Source organism: Carassius carassius, chromosome 3, assembly GCF_963082965.1.
Source record: "Carassius carassius chromosome 3, fCarCar2.1, whole genome shotgun sequence".
Lineage (NCBI taxonomy): Eukaryota > Metazoa > Chordata > Actinopteri > Cypriniformes > Cyprinidae > Carassius > Carassius carassius.
This window is the reverse complement of record NC_081757.1, coordinates 44,420,295-44,444,534: the sequence shown is the minus strand read 5'-3', so window position 1 is coordinate 44,444,534 and position 24,240 is coordinate 44,420,295. Positions and strand designations below refer to the sequence as shown.

Genomic DNA, 24,240 nt, shown 5'->3' with positions numbered 1-24,240 from the left:
TGAAGGGTGCTAGGATGCTAAAGAAGCACAAAGTCACTTTTACGGACTTTTAAATTAAATGTTCCCTCCTGGTGGAATGACCTCCCCAACTCAATCCGAGCAGCTGAGTCCTTAGCCATCTTCAAGAATCGGCTTAAAGCCCATCTCTTCCATCTTTATTTGTCCCTCTAACTTTAACACTCACTATTCCTCTAATCTTTTTGTATTCTATTTTCTTTTCATTTATTATGCAGTTGTATGTGTGTGTGTGTGTGTGTGTGTGTGTGTGTGTGTATAAAGACCTTGTGATGTAGTGCGGATGTTGGGAAACGCTCTGAATGTCTGGAAGATGAAAACACACTCCCTGAATTGACACAAGTAAGTGTGATTGAGATGTGTTTTGACACAGGTGTTAATGAGTGACACAAATACTGCAGACTGAGCTGTGTCAGAGCTGAACATTAGGTTTCATTTCAAACCTCTGATTTTAGGTTAAAACACTGTCCATGATCAGCCAGTCATGACTCAATGAGGTCAGAGGTCAAATGTCTTAATACACTAGCTCTGTTTGGATTTTAATACTAGCTTAGTATTTCAAAACAGCCATAATGGTTGAAACTTTAAAGGAATTTGCAAATCTGCCGTTTCTTCAGTCTGAACCTTCGTCTTCTGTTCATTTCTCAATCTCTTTCTCTCTGTCCCTCCTCCACACTGGCAGCAGATATTTTGGAGATGGTTTCGACGTTTCACTGCATCCTTACACACACACACACTCCCACACACACCTGCACACATACATAAGTCAATTTTACGATTGATTTTTTCCCTCATTAGGATGCTGCTGCATTTCATCTGACGGTCCCAATGGTATCTGCAGCCAATCACACTACCCACGGCCCACAGAGTTACACTCACAGCAGCACACAGACCGCAAACAGTGATGTAAGGCACTGCAAGCAATTCATCAAGTCCATAATTGTGCCAAACCCTGGCTGCACACAACAATATCTGCTTAGGACTCGTGAGACTTAAATCAGCTTGTTTGTATGACTGAGAAATTAATTTTCAGTTTTTCAATAAGCTTAAAATAAATCACATTTAGAACCAGAAACAGAATTGATTATCAATTCCTATGTATTTAAAATCACATACAGATATCAAGCTTTGCATCATTGTCTAACGGCAATTTACTGCTTTTGTGTTTTTGCTTGTTCTAGTTCACTTAAGCATGTGGCCAGCATTATTTAACTTGTTGTTAGCATGTTTGTACACATCACTAGCTTGTTCTTTCACTTTTTAGCAAGCTGCTGTTACTAAACATGTTACTGGCATGTTTAAGCACATTGTCAGCACGTTTTAACATGTTTTATCACATCACTAGTATGGAGCTACCATGTTTTACCATGTTTATGGCAGACTAGTTAACAAGTTTTAGGACATTACTAGCATAATTTAGCACAATGTTAGAATTATTTAATTGTTTCTAGCACATTTTAGCATGTCACCAGCATGATTTACCATGTCATTACCATGTTTTATCACATTGTTAGCATTTACAATTTTTAAGTATGTTTAAGTATGTGACTTTGGTTGTTTTAACTTTGGAGTTTAAGTCTTTTGATTTTTTTTTTAATTAATTTATTCTTGTCTCAGACTATTATTATTATTATTATTATTAAAAGGGGTCATGAACTAAGAAACCAAATTTTATCTTTTGATAAATAAGATCTCATTGTACTATAAAAAAACATCCTGTTTCAAAACTAAGAACTTTCGCATTAGTCTAAAAACAGCCTATATTGAAGCCATTCTGCCATAATGACATCTTGTGGATAAACCCTGCCTCTGCAGAAGATAATCAACGCCTGCTTCTACTTCACTGCCTGTTTAGCCCCGCCCACTCATTCTATATCACTGCCTGTTTAGCCCCTCCCACCTATTCAACATCACTGCCTGTTTAGCCCCTCCCACCTATTCTATATCACTGCCTGTTTAGCCCCGCCCACTCATTCTATATCACTGCCTTTTTAGCCCCTCCCACCTATTTAACATCACTGCCTGTTTAGCCCCTCCCACCTATTCAACATCACTGCCTTTTTAGCCCTTCCCACCTATTCAACATCACTGCCTCTTTAGCCCCGCCCACGTATTCTACTTCACAGCCAGTTTAGCCCCTCCCACTGATTCGTGCATGTAGCTTTTACGAAAGAGGCAAACGCACAGGTCTAAGCAGAGACCATTGTTAGGATAGAGTGAAGGGACTTTGTTTTAAAAGGAGATCCAAAACGTTTCAGTAAGAACTCCGATTTTTGTTCACTTTATTTTACTGCGGATCCGTTTACAAACAATGCATAATTCAATGCAGGATTTTTAAAATAAGAAACTAAAAGACGATGCTGTGCCAACAGTAATGTCACAACACAAGTGTGAGCTGTTATCATGTGGTCACTATTGCTTTGTCTCTTCTTACAGATCTGTATAGAGTATTTTGATATGTATGGAGTTGTTTATGTATTTTTGACCTGAATCATTCACAGCAGCATCTGTCTAAAGGAATGTACCCAGTCAATCATACACAAGTGTTAGCCAATCATAGTAGTGGGCGTTTACTTCTGAGTCTACAATCCTCCACTCCTCTTCAAACAGAGCGTTCTGATGAGGTGGTCTAAAACAGGACAGAAAACAGTCTATTCTAAATGAATAAATAATAAATCATAACGTGCCTGATGCATCTCCAACTGTTTATGTGTTTGAGTAAATCTGAATGATCGCAGGCCAGATCCCGTGGAGCACACGACTGCGTGTCCTGATGGCTCTCTGTGACTCAGCTCCACACTGGGGGATTGTGGGTAATGTAGTTTGCGTGGGAGTGGTGTGCTGCTCAGTCAGATGGTCTGTAGGCTGATGGTTTCACAAACCTCAGGATTCATGCTGAGATATCACCGGGTGAGATGTCATGCTGCTTTATAGCTTAGACACCACAGCGAGTGTGGGTTTATTTCAGATAACCTTTATTTTATTTTAAGTATTTCTTAAAATATTTTTGTTATCTATAATAGTCCTGTAGAATTTTCCAGTATCAACTTGAAAAGAAAATTAGCTGAAGCTGACGTGAATCTGAGTGATGAACAGGTTTAGTGACCTGAAGCTCTCATGCTTTGATGTTGCTCTCATCTAGAATAACCACAACAGAACCAGCCGACAGAAACATAAGAACACGGGGTTCCACAGGCCAGCGGAAAGATCCCAGCACCGTATTTTATAAACAGACGAGTGAACGATCACTTCACGGTATTCTGTAAATAACCAAATGGAAAGATTGTGCTGTAAACTAATCAACAGAGCGATCAGCTCACACTATTCTTTAAACTGATAAACAGCCGATTGTATATTTGTTTCCAAATAAAACAGCGGACAGTGCATCATGTAGCCTTTACTTAATAACTCCCACTGCAACACCCACCATCGCTCAACACACACACACACACACACACACGTCGCTTCGCCACAGATGCTCTCAGTAACACCACAATTTGAGAGCAGAAGTCTGAAGTGAATCAGGTCTTATCAAATCCAATTATCCTCAGCGAGACATTTAATTTGGCTGAAGATGGAGTGAATTATGAGAGGTGCTGTGTGTGTGTGTGTGTGTGTGTGTGTGAGAGAGAGAGAGAGAGAGAGAGAGAGAGAGAGAGAGAGAGTGTACCTGTGAGTGTCTTAGTATGTGTATGTGAGAGAAACTGCAGAGGGCAGATTGCTTGGCCACTCAGCAGCCGTTGGTCCACAATTTACACACACACACACACACACATATACACACACACATATATATATATATATATATATATATACATAAATTGCATAAACTAGCCTGAGCGGACAATTCATGATTTCTCTTCAATGTGAGTAACAAATGTCTCACACGTAAGAATAATACTGATTCACTTTAAATATTGTATTTAGCAATATATACTAAAACTCATAAAACGTAAATATGCAACAGCCAGTATTGACCCACTGAGAAGTGATGAAGTGCAGATTTTCATTTTCCACTGTGCATTCGAGACTAATTGTGAACTGAGGAAGTTATATGGCATTTCCTGTTTGGAAATCAAGCTTCCCAGTTCATTTTTACAATCAAGCTCAATAATTAGACCATTAAGATGTGTCTGATGAAGTGCAGATGAACTGATCAAAAACTATATATATATATATAGTGTCATGGTTATTTCTTCAGGACATTTAAAGTTAACGGATGCTATGATCTGTAGGAATGTCCAGTCTGTGAAAAAGCCTTTTGGTAATTACTGCATTACTCCACCACCTCACGAAACGAATCCCATCCAAACAGGGATGAACACTATTCAGAGCAACTGCTAGAACGCTTGTTTTTATCCAGTCAGGTTTCAGAAGCATTGCTGCTACAGACCAGAGATGATGTGAACCTTTGTCTGAACAGAGGATAGATGCAGCTTGACCTTGTGAGAGAGGCCGGAGCGGAGCTAAAACTGCTTGGTCATTATATTACTCAGGAGATGACTGAACAGCACGAGAAAGATTTAACAGAGAGGACCACACACACACACACACATCCACAGCAAACCTGAAACCCCAAATGGACTTTATGTAAGAGACTCTAGGAACTAGAACTCTCTGTTTGCTGCGTGTCATTCAGCATTAGGCCAGGATATAAAACACATCCAGAGTCAGGCGACCGAAAGCTCCCGGGACAACAGCAGCAATGACAGTCTTTTTAAAAGTGTCAGCGTGATAGTCTGGATAGTGAGGTGAAGAGCAGACGAGCGCAGACACCTCAGGAGCTCCTGTTAGATATCACAGACAAGCAGCAAACAGCCAGAGAAGATAACAAACCTTAGAAGAACTGCAGAAACACCTGCTTTAGAGCAATGGTCCTCAAAACAGAGTCAAATCAATCATCGTACCAGAAAAACCTGCTTAGTTCGGTTAGATTTAACCATAAAAGCAAACGAATGTGCATAAAAAATAAAAAGTGTAAGGTGCAGAAGGCATTTTGTTTCAGTGTTTTGAATCTTGATAAAGATCCTGGTATCTGAAGGTTAGTTGGATTGTACTATTTGCATTTGGTATTTTTTTCCAGAACAGACATGCAACTCATTTTTTGAATCCCAGTCAACCTTCTTTAGATGATCTTGCTTGTAATCTGATGAGTCTCCTGGGCGAAACAGAAGTCCGGAAGAAAACAGTGTGCTCAGGGTTTGGCTTGTTAATGTTCTAAAGTTTCTGTTAAACTCGGCTTCCAGCTCCAGCAAACAATGCCAGCCTGAAACACTCTTTACACACAAGGACAATGAGGGAGGTGTGTTTCCTCTGAGCTGCATCCTTCCCTTACCACAAAACACCAATCAGTATATGAGACAGATTGGCCAGGTGCAGACACACACACACACACACACACACCTGTGAGGCTGCCAGATCCAGCATCTGCTCATTCCTCTCTGGGATCTGTTTTGCTTGGTTCTGGACGAGGAGCGTCTGTGAGAGGAAGAGGGGAGCTCTACAGAGTTTGAGTCGTGACTCTGAGGATGAGCTCCTGTAGCTATTAAACCCAGAAGGTTCGATGGGGGACAGACTTTAATGGTGAAAATAAAAAAGGGTTGGATGTGAAAGCAGTCAGTGTAGAGGAATGCATTTCACGCATTAACATCATTCACCCTGCATTGTGCAAGTCCTAGATTCAACTATAGAACAAAAAAAAAAAAAAACCGGAACTACAAATCAGGAATCGGGACTCCAGCAGTCATTATTCTACAGCTGCTGAAAATAATAGAAACAGTGTCATATATGACAAAACAAATATCTGTTCCGGTGTGGTTGAGACACAACTATAATTCAGTTATCATTTAATAAGGCGCACATTCCGCCGGACCACAACTGAACACAGATAGATAGATAGATAGATAGATAGATAGATAGATAGATAGATAGATAGATAGATAGATAAGTATTATTATACACTGTCTGAATGTTAGTGGTGCTCTAAGCTCCAAACCATGAAGCAGAGATTTCACGGACAGATGTGACTTACTGCGCGCGCCCGGTGATCCGGCGATGATGAAGATGAAGATGATGAAGATGCTCCCGGCGGTGATGGATGAGATCCGATACAAAGTCCAGTTCAGCACAAACACTTCAGCATCAAAGAGCGTGAATATCTTCGCAGAAGTCGGGGTTATTCTGAGGGAAGACGAGGAAACTTTACGCGTCTCTTCTCTGACTCGTGCTCGTGCTCGCGCGCCTCTGAGCGTCTCGCCGGTCTGAGAATGGACACGCCTTTCCTCTCTTTAACCCCCTCCTCCCTCTCTCTCTCTCTCTCTCTCTCTCAGTCTCTCTCTCTCTCTCTCTCTCTCTCTCTCTCTCAGTCACACGCTCTCTGAATCTGCAACCTCACACACACACACACAAATATTTCGGGCCTGATGTCACTTTGCTATCCGGTCAGATAATCCCTCCTCCTTTATTCCACACAATCCCACATCCTCATCTCTCTCTCTCTCTCTCCCTCTCTCTCTCTCTCTCTCTCTCTCTCTCTCTCTCTCTCTCTCTCTCACACACACACACACACACACACAATCACCGGCGACGAAACGTTAAATGGCTCTACGATCTTTAAAATAAATAGTTATATTATGACAGGAATTTTCGAGTGTCGTGCAATACTGCAGCTGACCACAGGGGACAGCAAATCTATCTATCTGTCTATCTATCTATCTATCTATCTATCTATCTATCTATCTATCTATCTATCTATCTATCTTGTCTGTTTATTGATTTTTCCTCCACATGTTAACCTGATCTTGTGATGTTTTATAGACACGATTACACTGCATGGGTCTCTCGAGACTATAAACCTAACACAAAATACTCCATATCGACTGTACGTTCATGAATGTTTAATACATCACAAATCCAAAGAGCAGAGCGAGCGAAACCATTGCAGACTTTAATAAAGAACGTGATTGCATTAGAGACACTTAATCACGATGCGGTGCACCAGGCTATTCGTATCGTAAACATTTGCATATTACATTTGAGTTTTATGGAAATGCAAATTCTTTCCTGTGAGAGTGAAGTCAACAGCAAGGCTTTTCATTTGCTCTTTGAGAGGGATTTGTCTGCGCAGTGGAAGAGGATTTAGACGCAGTGCTGACGGTGGCAGACCCGTGCAGCGGTGACCCAGTTTACACGCGTGCGCCTGCCATTGAGCGATTCTGTCTGATAGTTGTCTTGTCATATACTCGTCATGTGCTGACTTATCTGTTAATTAATTATCACAGCCACAGGGCATATATGCATGCATGCTCAGCTCGCCTCAGGATCGTGTAAACACGCACAAATACATGCAAGCAGCAAGAAGAAGACCACAGCCCAGATAGCAAAATTGTTCCGGGCCTTTTATGGCCCAAACTCTGTTTTTAGTTTTGGCAATCATACCGCCAGGAATGCAGGGCCAAAACTGGCCCAAAGACTTTTGCCAAAAGCACACCAGAAAGCTGCCAGAAAAATGCCAATGCCTTACCAAACGAGAGCCAGAAGACTCGAAATTGGCCCATATTCATGCCATAATGTCGCCATTGAAAAGCCAGATGTCTCCCGAGCACAGGCCACAACTCTGCCAGATTATTTTAAAACAACTAATTTTGGCCCATATTTAATATCTGCGCCCAACAGCAACCATGCAATTCAAATAATAATCAAACCAAGAAATCATAACTGCTGAAAATTAGTGTTTATTTTCAAGTCAACATAAACATATGACCTAAATAGGTAAACATTTACAATTATTCATTTTTTTATACAAATAAAATGTAAGAAAATAAAATGTAAAAACATTAAAAAAAACACAAAACAAAAAAAAAAACAGTTGTGTAAACCATGAAATATTATAAATGAAACCAAGAAACCATGAAACTTATGAATAGTAATGTTAAAGGGTTAGTTCATCCAATAATCAAAATTATGTCATTAATAACTCACCCTCATGTCGTTCCAAACCCATAAGACATCCATTCATCTTCGGGACACAGTTTAAGATATTTTAGATTTAGTCCGAGAGCTCTCAGTCCCTCCATTGAAGCTGTGTGTAGTCTACAGTCCATGTCCAGAAAGGTAAGAAAAACATCAAAGTAGTCCATGTGACATCAGAGAGTCAGTTAGAATTTTTTGAAGCATCGAAAATACATTTTGGTCCAAAAATAGCAAAAACTACGACTTTATTCAGCATTGTCTTCTCTTCCGTGTCTGTTGTGAGAGAGTTCAAAAAACTGCAGTTTGTTATATCCGGTTCGCAAACGAATCATTCGATGTAACCAGATCTTTTTGAACCAGTTCACCAAATCGAAATGAATCGTTTGAAATGGTTCGCGTTTCCAATACGCATTAATCCACAAATTACTAAAGCTGTTAACTTTTTTAATGTGGCTGAAACTCCCTCTGAGTTAAAACAAACCAATATCCCGGAGTAATTCATTTACTCACAACAGTACACTGACTGAACTGCTGTGAAGAGAGAACTGAAGATGAACACCGAGCCGAGCCAGATTCACGAGTCAAGAACCGTTTCTGTCAGACGCATCTGATTCGAGAACCGAGGAGGGCAATCATCGCAAATGAAGTCATTACGTCGAGCACAAAAGAACCGGTGAACCGTTTTCTTTAACCGGTTCTTGACTCGTGAACGAGTCAGTCTATTGTTCGTTATCTGGCTCGACTCGGTGTTCATCTTCAGTTCTCTCTTCACAGCAGTTCAGTCAGTGTACTGTTTGAGTACATGAATTATTCAGGGATATTGGTTTGTTTGAACTCAGAGGGAGTTTCAGCCACATTAAAAAAGTTAACAGCTTTAGTAATTTGTGGATTAATGCGTATTGGAAACGCGAACCATTTCAAACGATTCATTTCGATTTGGTGAACTGGTTCAAAAAGATCCGGTTACATCCAATGATTCGTTTGCGAACCGGATATAACAAACTGCAGTTTTTTTTAACTCTCTCACAACAGACACGGAAGAGAAGACAATGCTGAATAAAGTCGTAGTTTTTGCTATTTTTGGACCAAAATGTATTTTCGATGCTTCAAAAAATTCTAACTGACTCTCTGATGTCACATGGACTACTTTGATGATGTTTTCTTACCTTTCTGGACATGGACAGTAGACCGTACACACAGCTTCAATGGAGGGACAAGCTCTCGGACTAAATCTAAAATATCTTAAACCGTGTTCCAAAGATGAACAGAGGTCTTACGGGTTTGGAACGACATGAGGGTGAGTTAGTAGTTACATAATTTTGATTATTGGGTGAACTATCCCTTTAAAGTGTGGCCAGAAACGGGCCAAAGTGAAATGTATATGTGTGTGTGCTTGACTTCGTGTTGGTGTGTGCCTGACGTTATGTGTTGATGTGTGCCTGACTATGTGTTGGTGGGTCGCTGGTGGTGGAGGACTGTGCTTCTCCTCCTCCTACCCCCCTCTCGATCGCCAGCCAAATAAAACCAACGCCTCAACCATTGCTCCACCTCCTGGTTCGTTGATTCTCTGCATCCAGGATTTCTTCGAATGGCTTCTAGAAACAATTAAAAGATATCATGGCAGGTTTCAGAGTTTAAATATAAGACTTTTTAAAGACAAAGTAAAGACAGGCAATGCCATTTAAACTTAAATTTCATTTAGGCCTTTAAGTTAAGTCCCATTCTTCTGTTGACTTTGTGTTACAGACTTAAGGGGAAGGGATAGCATAATTTGTTCATTGTACAGTTTCTTTACCACTATTGAGTTAAAAAGACCCAGACCTTACAAAAGAGAAGTATACATAGCCTGACAAGCCAGACTATATCATAATGTGTAGTCTGACCACCAACGATAGACTAACACCCCTTTCACACACACAAAAACAAAGACATTTCTCTGCATTTATGTCCTTTGTTAACAAGCAAAGATTTGCCTCTAAAAACGGTGGCCATTACACTTTAGCCAAGAGCCTTTATTCACTCTGTATTGAGGGGTGGCAGCTTATCGAAGTGACTACGAAGCTGGTAAATGAACCTTAAAATGTTGCCTGGTACATCTAATCAACACTTTTACCTGTAACAACATTCTTGACTTCTAGGCCCTGAAATGATGTTTTGCCATGGAGGCCTGTCCAATTGATTTTGCAGGCCAAGTCGTTCTGAAGAAGCATCTTCATGACCCTCCACACAGTGTCCTTGAGGGTCACGCCCCCAGCCAGGCCCAGTGTCAGCACCTGGAGAAAAGAAAATGTTTTGAAAATAGGATTGTTCATTGCGGAGAAACCAAAAAAAAAAAAAAGTTCAGAAAAAATATCTGGTCCAACTACTAATGATAAAAGTAATTTTTACCAAGTCCTTTCTCCTCTCTGGGTTTGTCTTAATGTCGCGGTCCAGCGCCAAAAGAGCCTCAGCATCCCTCAACGGCAGGAAACTTCCGTCCATTTGTTGTCCATGTGGTGTAGGTGTAGAAGATAGATCCTGAACAATCCGCAGCAGATTTCTTTGCATATCACACATCACCTCCTGCTTGGCAATGATCTCTCGTAGTAATGCTGAAACCAGAACATTTTAAAAACGGCCAGCTGTAACATAGAAATGTATTGTAAATGGAAATAGAGCAGAAGGTCTCACCAGACTGCAGGTCCATCTCAGAAGCAGCATGAGGGGCAAGAGGGAATGGCTCAGGAGTTCCATGGTGGCAAGACGATTGAGAGAGAAGATGGTAGGATGGCTCAGGAGTTCCATGGTGGCGAGACGATTGAGAGGGAAGATGGTAGGATGGCTCAGGAGTTCCATGGTGGCGAGACGATTGAGAGAGAAGACGGTAGGATGGCTCAGGAGTTCCATGGTGGCGAGACGATTGAGAGGGAAGATGGTAGGATGGCTCAGGAGGTCCAAGGGCGTGAAACGGCTGCAGAGAGGCAAGTTGACTAGCTGGCGGAGATATTTCATCTGATGATGAAATGGCATTACGCAACAGTGACGGAAGAGGTGGAATGGATGGCACCTTAGGGAGGACTGGTTTGCGCTTCACAGGCTCCTCATCAGACTCCTCCTGACTCGAGAGGAAGCGCTGGTTTGGTCTTTGAAAAGAGAAAACAAATTATTTACAACCCTACAGCCATGTAAGGCCCATTTACACTGCCTACTATGAAGAGACCCATCTATGAATAAAACTCTATAAAACTTGTGGGGTAAATTAAATCCCACAGTTATGGATTCTCACCAACTACCCCACATACTATTTTTTTCAGTGATACTTCTTACAGAAATTTGGCAACTTAAATGCTTCGATCTTTTTACATGCCTTAGTTTAAAGACAAACATTATATAAACATTATATGTGGTGGCGCAGTGGATAAGACACACGTCTTTAGTGTGAGAGACCCGGGTTCGAATCCACTGTGAGACACCAATGTGTCCCTGAGCAAGACACTTAACCCCTAGCTGCTCCAGAGGCGTGCAACCTCTGACATATATAGCAATTGTAAGTCGCTTTGGATAAAAGCGTCAGCTAAATGAATAAATGTAAATGTAAATATAGACAAACTGAGCAAAATCTGAGTGCAACACACATTATCCTGGATTCAGCAGATTTGCGACATACTTGGTTTTTCTTTTTTTTGGCCTCCCCTCCTCTGCTTCTGACTGGAGGTCTGTGTCATCTTCTGCCTGGCGAAGTTTCAACCTTGCCTCACTAAAGCTATCTGTCAAGAATGGGAACCAAGTGAAAAACAAAGCTTTACCCAAACCGGTATTGGTGTTGTGAGGTAAGATCATGATTGTAATATATTAAATAATTTGGTTCTTGTAATGTCTGCATCCCAGTGTCAACTTTACATTACAAAAAACAAATATACACTTAATGACACCAGTCATAAACGTAAGTGTCATTAAAGTTCATGATGTGCGTCATGCTAATAAGGCTCACTCTTATGTAGACACTTTAAAATCAAGTGTTACCGTTACATTTAAATTTTAAGAAATACATAAAAAAGGTGGCTTAATTTAGTCTTGAACCATGAACAATGGATTAAAGTGAACACTCACTTGCTTTGTAAAGAACCCTGATGTCATAACTTGTCCAGGTCTCCTTAGGCATCTCACAGTTCTTGATGGCCTTCAACATGGCATCGGGTTTGTAGTTTGGCCATTTACAGACCTCTCCTTCCACCCACACACCTGGCACCACCTCCACTTCATGTGTCTTAATGAAGCTCACTATGAAATACACTGAGGGTTGGGGGGGGGGGGGGGGGGGAATTAAAAGTTATTTTTGATGTAAAAGGGGAATGACAACAAAACTGCCCTGTTCCCCATATGGCATCCTGAAATATTTTAAGACAAATTTAAGACTTTCTGAAGACAAATTTGACACAACAAAAACTCCTACTTCTTGAGAATCAACTGGGTAATGAAAGAATGTCCCCATCTTTGCAAATTCACGGTAGATGATGTACTCCTGGCCTTTATAGACAATAATATTTTCCACCAAAGCAACAATCTGATTGATTCTAACACAATTGTCTCCTTCTGTAATTCTAAAGTGCACATCATTCACTACCAGTTCTCTGAATTGAAGAACATCCCCTTCAAACAAGTCAGGTACAGGCCCATTTCTATGCTCTATATTTACTTGCGTTTTTGGCCACTTAACTTCAATGCTATGTTTTTGGTTGTGAACTTCAGACACTCTACGGATCACTTGAGTTAGAGGGCTGTGTGGTTTCCTGATCATTTTTTTTAATGTACACAGGTAATTTTCAAATGGAAACCCAGAGATCACATCTAAATGACCATGAATCTTTACATCATCACTAAGATGAATCAACCCATGTACATTGTAGACAACAAACTCAGGACCATACAGTTTACTGAAGTGCTCCACAAATGACACAAGCAACCTTTTCGCAAAACCATTCAGAGCTGAACAAAGGTGGGGATTGGCTAAAATCGAGATGGCAACTGACAGCAGCATGAAGTTGTTATACATTTCCTCAGGTAACACACCCCTAAGAACAAGAGGACCGGTGTACAGAAGGAACTGCCTGAGTTCGGTTGCCTTCCATCTTAGTCTTTCTGCCAGACTCCTTGGCTTCCTAGCAAATTCAACTGGGACAAATGCCTTCAAACTTACCAGCTTTTCAGAGATCTCCTGCATGTCACGACCCGAACGACGACACCGAAGAGGGCCAGCACTGCCAAACCACAAATCTAAGAGCCTCCTCATTACTCCCAAACAAACCAAATGCATATAATCATGAGGAAACTGACTGACCATACCGATACCAGTTTCAAGTAGAGGGGAAACTGCTATGTGATGTTCCTCATCTGTGCCCCTCGCAAATGACTCATCAGTCCTATCAGGAGCACTTACCTCTGGGAATGTCATGCGGTGACTAGCATAAACACCTGGCTGTAAACACTTATCACATCCTGCATAACCTGAATGGCCTTTCACCTGTTTGATAAAGGCTCTAGCAGGAGCATCACAAATGACTGAACTTACCTTCAGAAACAAGGTTTTTGAGCCTATGACAAATCCCTCTCTGAGCATTGTCAATTCTTGAACAAGGGCACCAAGATACTCCTGCAATGAAGTGGGTTTAGTCTCACCACAGAACAAAGCAATTAACAGTGGCCTGCTGGAGACATAATCTTTGTGACGCAACATGCCTAACACTGGCCAGAACTGAGTCGACGAGCTCTTAAACAGCGGCAATCCATCAAAATTAAGCTGCAACATGAAAACATTTCTATCTGGAAATTTGGACAACAAATACTCAAATGTTTTGCGAAACATGTTCAAAATACCAAAATAGAAAAACACCCCACCAGCCAACCTTTCCAGAGTGTACCTGGTTGCCGTTTTTAAAAGGGTTCTCCCATCCTTTGGAAGAAAGGGGTGATGCACTCTAAGGATGCACAGAAGAGCAGACAATGCCACTAATGATACACCATACTCAACAGCCCAGTCAGACAGAGCAGTGGACAAATCTAAAGGAGGAGAAATCTCATCATCCCCCTCATCATCTTCAGAGACCTCATCCTCACTCACCTCAGTGTCCACAACTTCGCCAAAGTCACTACTTACCATCTCACTGGCTCTACGACACCTGTGCAAAGACTTCTTTGTACCTCTAAAATTCTGTCATTTGTCCTTTTTATGGCTCGCTTGCGCATGTTACTCCACTGGGACCGCTCCATTGTGAACTGTGGAAAACCAAACACAGACATTTGTTAATGCTACTGATTTAGAGAAAAAGGAGAAGAAAGCTCTACATGCCTCTCTTAAACAGTGTATGTCCCAAGTAGTCTAGGCTGTACTGTAGGGTAAATCTTAGTCACATAATAAACAACTCCACTGCTCATTTGATTTATCTGTATTGAAATTTGAAATCAAATCTTTCAAATTTCAATAAACATACGCTTATCAAGGCATACAATGTTACACTCGCCAAATAAAACAGCTCCATTCAATAATACTTATAAAAGGTAATGAAAAATATTTCCTGTTGAAGCCTGCAGCTTATTGATAATTTTATTGCATGTAAAAATCTGTCAGGCTCAATTGTGGAATAAGATAGAAACCGTGCAATGAATACGGGAAAGACATTTTTTTTGTTGGATAGGCTAAAAACAAAAACGTCCGGACTTTGACGCAATTGGATAGCACCATGACTGTCATCGGTTTAGCGATCTTATACCACCTATATCAGATACGCCGATGTGATCGGCTCCTGGCATTACAAGTGGCAAAAGAAATGTGCATCATTATTCACTGCCAGAGTGTCTCACAGAGACAATTAAAAGTGCTCTTGTGAGAACTCTGGAGTTTCCAGGGTACAAGAAGGCTGTTGTACATCGATTTTTAAACAACGCAAACTCATAGCTGCCAACTTTTAAGTTTTGCTTGAAGTGAGATATTGTTGTTGGGATATAAAAAAAAAAATCTTGCATCACAATAAGTGTATTGTGATTGTCAAAACATTTTAGTATCTAAACTGAATTTTATTAGGTTTAGTGACAACATCTGGTAAGCTACGTTTTTTATTATTGCTTGAAGCAAATTTAAGCATTTCAGTTAAATTCTTGTGATTTGATTTAATATTGACTAATTTGGATAAATATTAGGTACTCAAGATAGGCATACATTTTTCTCAATAAAAAAACTCACTTAATACTGTAAACATACTGATAGCCTTATCAGCTGGTATCAAAACTAATTCAAATTAGATATAATGCGTTTTTATTATAATAACATTATCTAATGATACAAGTAAAAATATAATAAATGTGTAATATAATAGGCTACACATATTTAGCTAAATACTCTATAGCTCTTTTTTTTTAGCCAACTAACGTACTATGGCCTATATTATGGTCATTAAATTGCTTTCCTGAGGTAGAATAAATGTTATGTGACAATTGTTCTCCAGCTGTTTTATTGACCCTTTCCATAAAATTTACAGAATCTGAGATTTTTTTAATATATATATCATAAGTAAGCTGCTTGGTCTAGTCTGTCGGTCTCCATGTCCTCTTCGCTTCATGATTTTTCTGTGAGTGAGAAAATGGATGTGTAGTGTGAGAGCGTGTGAAAAGTGTTAATAGCGTGTGTCTCACGGTGAATGCGTGAGAGCTCAAGCGTAGACTTCGCCTGATCTCATGCAGGAAAGGTTTTTTTTTAAAGCCCAACACTAATGCTGTGTTCACAGGGGGGCTTCTGCCAGCTGAGTTCACTCAGCATTTTCAACCGCCACTTTATTCGGATAATTTTCTAAATATTACTGTTATCGTGTCATGAAATGTAGTTTTAAAAGTATTTCAGGCGAGAATGTAGTTGTTTTAAACTCAAATATGCGATTTATTTAGAAAGACAGTGTCTATTTAAAAACATGTGTTTCGCCGATTTCGGAGATGAGCTCCATGCCATCAGCGGGAGCTCAGAGCTCAAGTATCCGCCGAGAGTGGCTCTGATGTCTCTTTAGTGGTTCAAGTTAAAATATAATTTGTTTGGGGTAAAACGAAACGTTTCTTATCTTTGGCCTTTATTCAATTAATCTATGTTATATTATATATATATATATATATATATATATATATATATATATATATATATGTGTTATATTAATATGTTATATGTCTTTTTTATTCCTGTCTCTATAGAAAAATGAACTTTTGTAATATAGCTCTGGTTGACTGCTCACTGATAACATCAGTCGTTCCTCCTTGTTGAATGAGTGGAGAAGGGTATTCAGAACTAGACGCGCGAATGAGGCGAATTCGCGTCTTCCGCGCTAAACGCCTCATTCGCGCCGCGAGACCTCCAGACACGCGTAAACGCGCCTTTGCTTTGACTTAACATTTAAATCATTCGCGCCAGACGCTCTATTCGCGTTTGGTGTGAACACAGCATAAGTGGAAAACATGTAAAACTCAAATTTAGAATAAGGCTGGCGCATCCCTCATGTACACTAGTTGGCAGAATGAAGCGGGAAAATGTCTGCCTCCTGCATTCTTTCGGTGACCAACAGACAGAACGACGGCGCCATCTTGACCACGCCATGCGGTGTGATAGACACGAAGTAGTGGCTTTTATACGGATTTTTTCAAACAACCATTGAAAAATCGAAAAATTTGCTATTATAATACAAATAAACTGCCTATCCATACGCCATATGCAATTTTCTCATCAAATTCCTGTCATCTAAAACTGCCATGACAATCTGCCTGGTGCTCACGAGGGCACGTTAACGTTAGGGCGCGAAAAAAAATCTACTTAGCAGATAAAAGACGTTTACATAGCCAATGCAAAAAAAAGCAAAATAGAACAAGAGTTAAAAACATACAGAACACAACTTACCTTACTTTTACTTGGCTCTTGATAGTCACCGGTGAAATCTCTGTCAGAAAATGTACAGGAACATTTGGTTTGGTCAATAGAAACGGGCTCGGTTAGCTCTGACGCTTAGGTCTGGTAACATCACAAATATTCAAAAACCGGGACAGTTATGCTTCTCATATAATAACATATCATACTTAACCTATACAACAGGAAATATAATTAGGTAACTGGCTATTAATGGAATTACTGAAAAATAAATCATAGTTCAGCTTAAGCAACACACTTTACCTCAACGCAGTTCTGTGTCTGAGGATGAGAACTGTCCGACTCCGTTTAAAATGGCGCGACAGCAAGGTCAAAGGGTAAATCATAAATGTGTTAATAAGTTTGTTTTTTCATACTTAAATATCATGTATAAGTTTTTGTTTTATTATATCAAGTTAATTACGGTCATACATTTTACTTTACATACATTTTAAATATGATTTCAGTAAAATTGATTTATTATTAAATTAATAACCGTGTAATTTCATAAAGTTATGACAAACACAACCTTGTATATTAGAGGTTATATATATATATATATATATATATATATATATATATATATAAATAATGATAAAACTGGAGAGGAAATACTTGTTTAAGTCATTTCACAATCACTCCCACAACAGCAACTGAAAAATACGTTGAATCTGGCACGTTTCATATTTGCCAGAAGAGAGCCATAAAATAATGCCCCTCCCTCCACCACCTCAAGCTGCGCCACCACCGATTCCGGGACTCTTCAGGGTTGCCATCCATTTGCCAACAACGTACACAAACCAAACAAATGCCAGAAGAATCCAGAAAAGGCCCGGAAGATTTTGCTATCTGGGAGGTCCATGCAAATGAGAGCGAGACCCTGCCATATGAAAGCAGCGCCTCAGGAAACACTGATGGGGAAGTGCTCTCTCCCTGTCACAAGACAGAACAGAGAAGAAAGAGACTCACAGGAGAACTTCAGAAAACATCCTGAGGAAGGCCGAGAGGGAAACTCTGTCAGCGTGTTAGGCTTTTTTCAGAAATGCATCTCATTAAGAGCATTAAAGGCACAAATCACATGTTTCCATTAGATATGCTTAACCAAAGTAGCTCATTTAAAAATCTGTATTTTACTGTAATCATGTCAGACTGTTTTCATGTAATTAGTTGTAAATAACAGTGTTAATCAAATGTATTTCTATACACAGTTTCACATTAATAATACAGAGTTTCATCTTAACTGAACCTAAATCCACAACCCTGTAACAATGAACAAAACATCTTCCACTTTTCTAAAGAGTTTTAGACCCTATTGTGTGCCCTATTTGTGGAAAGTGCCATTCACAGACAGAGAGCACATGCTTGTATCTCATCTGATGTTCTGGAAAGCTCTGTTCCGCTGGATTCATCCTGTGATGTCACTGAAAGGAGCTGTGTGTGTGTGTGTGTGTGTGTGTGTGAATGGGGGTGAGTCAACAGAGAAACAAAGAAAATGCAGAGTCATTTAACACCGTACCTCTCTCGCTATTGCACTCTCGCTTCTCTCTGAAAGATGTTTAATAAAACAGCAGCTGGATCTGTGCTCGCAGAAGAGCTGAATTAGATTTGAGCTGAAAAACTGGCCACAGACACAACAATATGGGATTCACAGCCATCCAACACAGAAATCTTTTACTTTAGCATACTCTATTGAAAACTCTAGGTCACACAATTGAATGCACTTCTGTACTGTAAAAAAATGCTCAGTTTTGTCCACTATTCGCATGGCGATGTAAATCCAACCTGCCATTTGTTTTCGCTTAATAAATATTCTGTAATGAAATGAAATATAACCTGAAAAACTGTTTTGTACATCTTAAGTAGAGTTTACTTATGTTTCACCTCTCATGTAACTGGACAACCATACAAAATTAAATTAAATTAAATGTAAAATAAAATAAAATAAAATTAACATTCAAAATGACAACTTTCGTTATTATGATCAAGACCAAGCTCAGAAAGTTGGAAATCCAGAGTGTCCCAGTGAAAGGATGTTTATGGCCTCTTATGATCAGATTTGAAGGCGGTGTTATTCCCGGTATGCTCTCAATGTCATTTGCATGACTGTGGTTAATTAACTCTGCTCTCTGCTCGTGTCAAACCATAATTACCCTCCCAATTAGGCCCAGAGTCGAGCCACAGTATAACCGTTCCTCGTCAGAGATTCGGGAGCCACCAGCTGCTAATGTGGTCGTCTGATGATGTCGTCTGCTCCAGTATATGAGCCAGGTTTAGGCCTGGTATTGGTTGTGTTTCATTGCTTTGCTTTTTACATTTTTCGATAAATGCATAGGGGTCAACCGGGTCTTTTGATGGTCAGTTCTCAAACTACTACCTCTGGTACTTCTGATGACCCTCACCTCAAACAGCCAGAGAGATTCAAACCAATAACCAGCAGCAAACAGCAACTTTAGCGAGCAGTCTGTCACGCTTGTAGTCGCCAAGCAACGAGGTTCACCACTAAAACATTTCTGAGAGAATATGAACAGAGCATCGCAGCCCTTTTGTGTCTTTGTGCACATTTGTGACTGGTGTCAGTTACTGTGACTGATCTGCAGCAGATGGACATCTGTGTCTAACCCATCGACTGTCTAACCATTGGTAAATGTGTCAGGTTTTCTTATGTATAATGTCTGCATATTTTCCTGACACTGTGCCAGTAGTGTAGGCTTGGGCAAAGGATGAAATGAAAGATGAGTGCTCTTCTGAGAGCATATGCACACATGCAGAAGCTGAAGTATATTAAATATATTCTGTATTAACATTCACAGTGCTGTTTCTGGCTCCTTATTTCTGGTGGCACACAATCAGTTTGACAATATTTAATTATAATATATTATAATACAATAATATATGATGCAGTCATTGTGGTCCAAATCAAATAAAAAATGTCCTCCTAATGTGTTTCCAGAGATTCAAAGTGTGTGAATGCAATTCAAGTGGCTTTAGATAAATTGACAGACAATGCATAAATGTATAATGATACAGATGTAAATTAATCCACGGATGCTTATTAAAGACCCTGCCACAAGAGGGCACTGTCAAAACATTTGGATGTATGGGGTATCACTGTACATTCTACTGTTACTCTCTCTCACACACACACACACACACACACACTCTCACACACACACACACACACACACACCATATATTGCTGTTGTTAAGATATAAATTAATTATGACATCATCACTGGCACAGATTTCAAATTTCTATTAATGTTCTGTTAGTGTCAAAGGACATGTGCCTAAGAACAGAAAATATATTTTTACAGTCCATGCATCCACTTCAATAGCCCACACATAACTCAAGTGTTTCAGCCTGCAGCACATGAAATATAAGAGCTGAGGTCAGGTGTCAAACTTTATTAATAGCCCAACTCAATGCTATGACTCTGTGAACTAATATTTGAGGGACTGTTTCGCTGCTTTATCTGCTGCTGTTTCTCATGAATGCATGAGTTATGCATTCACAACAATCTATGCACAAAACTCAAACATGCATGATTTCGGTTCGTGGATTTATCATTACTTTTATACTTGTTCAAATGGTAGACACTTGCAGTGCAGTGCTATCAGTATGCATTATTTCCTGGAAATCCAGCATATGACCTCGAATTGAGAATGCATTGTTCTGAAATCATAATTAGCAACGATTGGCATTGTCAGATCACTCCTCCCTTGATAAATCCCAGTAGAGCACAAGGCTTTGGGTGTGTCTGTTTTGGCCAGCAGAATCAGAGTGAAACTGGACCCTTCATCTGTGCCAGCTCGACCGTGCAGCAACACAACATGCAGTACGCAGAGCCGCCATCTTGTTCTCAGCGTCCAAACAAGAACTTATTTTTAGCAAGGGTCAAAGCCCTGCTAAACTCAATATGGCACTGGAATCCTGTCGCCAGCCCAATACCTGTCTTCAGTGAAAGCACCCAGTGCACATGTCGCTCAGTTTGATCCTGTTGCTCCCAGCAGGTGAAAACTGTCAGATCTGGCTCCTCCCACGTACAGCATTTCTCTTGTTGGACTGCCGTCATCCCAACCCTCCGACCCCCGAGAGGCATCAGCTAGTCAATCTGCACATGTGTCTTTTTAAAAGGGAGCAAGAGAGGGTGGTGCACGCACGAATTGGACCTTGTTCCTAATAGTTTGGCTTTAGTTAGGAACAAAGTATAGATCAAGTCAATTTTAAATCTTTCAAGTGAATCATAACAGTGTCATGAAGTGGGGTTGGGTACTGCTGGGGGTTCTGCTAACTTTTGGCTATCTGTGCTGGAGCGAGAAGGGTCTGGATTTCCCCGAATATGATGGCAAGGACCGCGTCCATCAGCTGACCATCAAGAACTACAAGTCTGTGATGAAGAGATACGATGTCATGGTCATCTACCTTCACAAGCCTGTGGGAGAGGACCGCATGTCCAGGAAGCAGTTTGAAGTGGAGGAACTAGCTTTAGAGGTGCGTGGGAAACCATGAGAGGAGAATGAGTGGGACGTCCGAGTGGATGAATGGACTGGGCTTTAGATGACCACTGGGTTTCAAGGGAATGGGGTTGAATTTCAGTCCAGTCTTGATATACTTTTGGTATACTTGAAGCATGATCAGTTGGAACAGCTGTACTTAATGCACTCGAATTGTGTGAAAGTAGTCCAACTATAGATATAATGAAGTATAATTGATTATGCTGAAGTGGAACTATTGCAAGTGTACTTCAGTATCATCTTGCATGTAAAGACCTGATACAATCCTCATCAAAAGTGACATTAAAACACCTATTAGGCTTCATATTAAGAAATGTGCACCGTGAACAAGTAGTACTCCAAATAAAGTTTAATTATAACGTTTATATCAGTAAGTCCCGAGTCAGTAAATATGTAAATAGATTTGAACTATACTTAGCATGAAATAAAAAATTTTTAAATATGCTATTTTTTTTCACTAGGATGAAGTGATCTATGAATTATTATACTATCAAACACATTTACTGACTGTGATTGTGATTTGTGATTGAAGTGAGAATGATAAAAAGGTCAGAGAGCTCGTCGCAGCTGTTGTACACTATTCAAGGCTCCCAAAGAGGGGTTTGAGGTCTTTGTTTGCAGAATATTTTAATAATGCTTTTCAGCTACAAAGAACCGTTTATGCACTAGAAAGTCTCCATGCATGTTAAAGGTTCAGTGCACTACAGAGGTCAGTAAAGATCTTTATTTTTAAGCGTGCAGGTGCTGGTGTTTTCAGCGTGCTGCAGTGTCCTCTTTCAGTTCAGCTGAGCTGCAGTCCGTCTCTCTGAGAGTCACCAGAATCTACCAAGTCTTGAGTGGTTTTCTGATTCTCTTTCTGTCTGTTATTTCATTTGCCTCAGCAGTTTTCAGTCCACAGAACTTCAAGGTCTCTCATCCCACTTTCGCTGTTAGTATTCAAAGGCTCTCTTATACTGGTTTTGACATGTTCCTTTACAGTTATGATAGAGGTCAAACATTATGAAACCAGAAGCTGAAGCTGTTAATGCAACAAAATATGTTGATATGTCCATATTGTTTCTCCAATCTATCTCAAGAAAGCCAATAGGTTTCAACATGACAAGGCATCTACAATAGCTGATGTTTTTATCCAAAGTGACTTACAAAAGTTAACTTACAGTGGTTGAAGTTACAAAACTAACAAATCAAGTTAAATCCCCAAAGGTAAAGCCAAAATGCAGCATTGGTTACTTCAGACATTCTCAATCCCAAACTCATAAAACATTTTTTTTACATGAAAAAATTAGTTCAGGCAAACAAAGAAGTCAATTCTAAATTGGTACTAAATTCAAGATTGTAGAAGTTAAAGTGTAAATATAAAATGAAGTAAACCCTACTCAACTGTCCTGACACTGGTGTCATAAGGATGATTTTTCCAGCTGTTCTTACACCGTTTTCCCACTGCTTTTCTTGTTAGGTTTACTCACTTGCAAATCAATTTATTTATTACATCTGAAGTTAATTTTCTACTCAAAGTGAAACATTCATACTCAAAAACGGACCACAGAACATCACAGTCACTGTGTATCAAGTGTTCAGATGAGTGCTACATCACTAATGATGCAGATGTGATGTCTACATGATACCAATCGTGTTATTTACTTAGATGTTTCTAAGTAACACACACTTTAAAAGCCTGCTTTAATTACAGTAAGTGCTATATTAACTAAAATCAAAGTTTTTCCAAATAAGTTTTGACTAAGTAAAAAATACTTAAAGTTTTACTGTTTCAATTCAATTCAATTCAAGTTTATTTGTATAGCGCTTTTTACAATACAAATCGTTACAAAGCAACTTTACAGAAAATTATCTTTCTACAATATTTAGTAGTAGCTAGTAGTTTGTGCATTTTTTACAGGATTTTAGAAAAATAATAATAATAATAATAATACAAGACGTAGTCAGCTAGATGATGAACTATCAATATTATTAATTAATAGTAATTATATGATGCAGTCACACATGTAGCAATAATTGTTAGTTCTGTTTGTTGATTTAAGGTTAGGATCATCTGGGGTCCTCTGAGGGTCAGCATCATCTCTTCTCAGGTGTTCTGGATGCAGACTGGAGCTTGTGTAAATCCTAAGTACCACGGGATGTAAATCCCGTGGCAAAACATAGAAACAAAATAGAGACATCATTAGCATAGCTGCTGATCCAACAAAGTAAAATTAGTTTAACCCAAGCTAAAGAATAAAAATGCAGATGCAACTACACTCACAATTTAAGAGATACATTATTCGAATGCTTGGCGAAAGAGATACGTTTTTAATCTAGATTTAAACAGAGAGAGTGTGTCTGAACCCCGAACATTATCAGGAAGGCTATTCCAGAGTTTGGGAGCCAAATGTGAAAAAGCTCTACCTCCTTTAGTGGACTTTGCTATCCTAGGAACTACCAAAAGTCCAGCGTTTTGTGACCTTAGGGTGCGTGATGGGTTGTAGCGTGGTAGAAGGCTAGTTAGGTACGCAGGAGCTAAACCATTTAGGGCCTTATAGGTAAGTAATGATAATTTGTAACTGATACGGAACTTAATAGGTAGCCAGTGCAGAGACTGTAAAATTGGGGTAATATGATCATATTTTCTTGACCTGGTAAGGACTCTAGCTGCTGCATTTTGGACTGACTGTAGCTTGTTTATTGATGAAGCAGGACAACCACCTAGAAGTGCATTACAATAGTCCAGTCTAGAGGTCATGAATGCATGAACTTGCTTTTCTGCATCAGAAACAGATAACATGTTTCGTAGCTTGGCAATGTTTCTAAGATGGAAGAATGCAGTTTTTGTA

At 39.7% G+C, this 24,240-nt stretch overlaps 4 protein-coding genes across 5 annotated transcripts in view; 1 reads left to right on the top strand and 3 right to left on the bottom strand.

Moving 5' to 3' along the window:
* LOC132127559 (astrocytic phosphoprotein PEA-15-like) overlaps positions 1 to 6,285 on the bottom strand; it is a 30,159-nt gene extending 23,874 nt beyond the window's left edge. Inside the window, exon 1 of the mRNA XM_059539478.1 lies at positions 6,047 to 6,285. The gene's annotated coding sequence lies outside the window, so the exon portion shown is untranslated. The remainder of the gene's footprint in view (positions 1 to 6,046) is intronic.
* A 4,308-nt stretch (positions 6,286 to 10,593) lies between these two features.
* LOC132113258 (uncharacterized) lies at positions 10,594 to 12,358 on the bottom strand. Its single transcript, XM_059521074.1, has 4 exons — positions 12,076 to 12,358; positions 11,633 to 11,732; positions 10,657 to 11,108; positions 10,594 to 10,607 (listed from the first exon to the last, which is right to left on the bottom strand). Exons 1-4 carry the CDS (start codon positions 12,152 to 12,154, stop codon positions 10,594 to 10,596), a joined length of 645 nt encoding a protein of 214 aa, XP_059377057.1. The 5' UTR covers positions 12,155 to 12,358.
* On the bottom strand, positions 12,296 to 16,968 carry LOC132113248 (uncharacterized). The gene is made up of 2 exons (XM_059521065.1): positions 16,892 to 16,968; positions 12,296 to 14,238 (listed from the first exon to the last, which is right to left on the bottom strand). The coding sequence occupies exon 2, from the start codon at positions 14,120 to 14,122 to the stop codon at positions 12,296 to 12,298; it is 1,827 nt and encodes a 608-aa protein (XP_059377048.1). The 5' UTR covers positions 14,123 to 14,238; positions 16,892 to 16,968.
* Positions 16,969 to 20,990: 4,022 nt separating this feature from the next.
* Positions 20,991 to 24,240, top strand: part of LOC132127547 (calsequestrin-1-like) — a 38,210-nt gene continuing 34,960 nt past the window's right edge. Inside the window, exon 1 of one of the 2 annotated variants that reach the window (XM_059539465.1) lies at positions 20,991 to 21,389. In XM_059539465.1, the coding sequence (XP_059395448.1) occupies positions 21,153 to 21,389 (237 nt within the window). In that variant the 5' untranslated portion in view covers positions 20,991 to 21,152. The remainder of the gene's footprint in view (positions 21,390 to 24,240) is intronic. The other variant, XM_059539456.1, reaches the window with a different exon arrangement.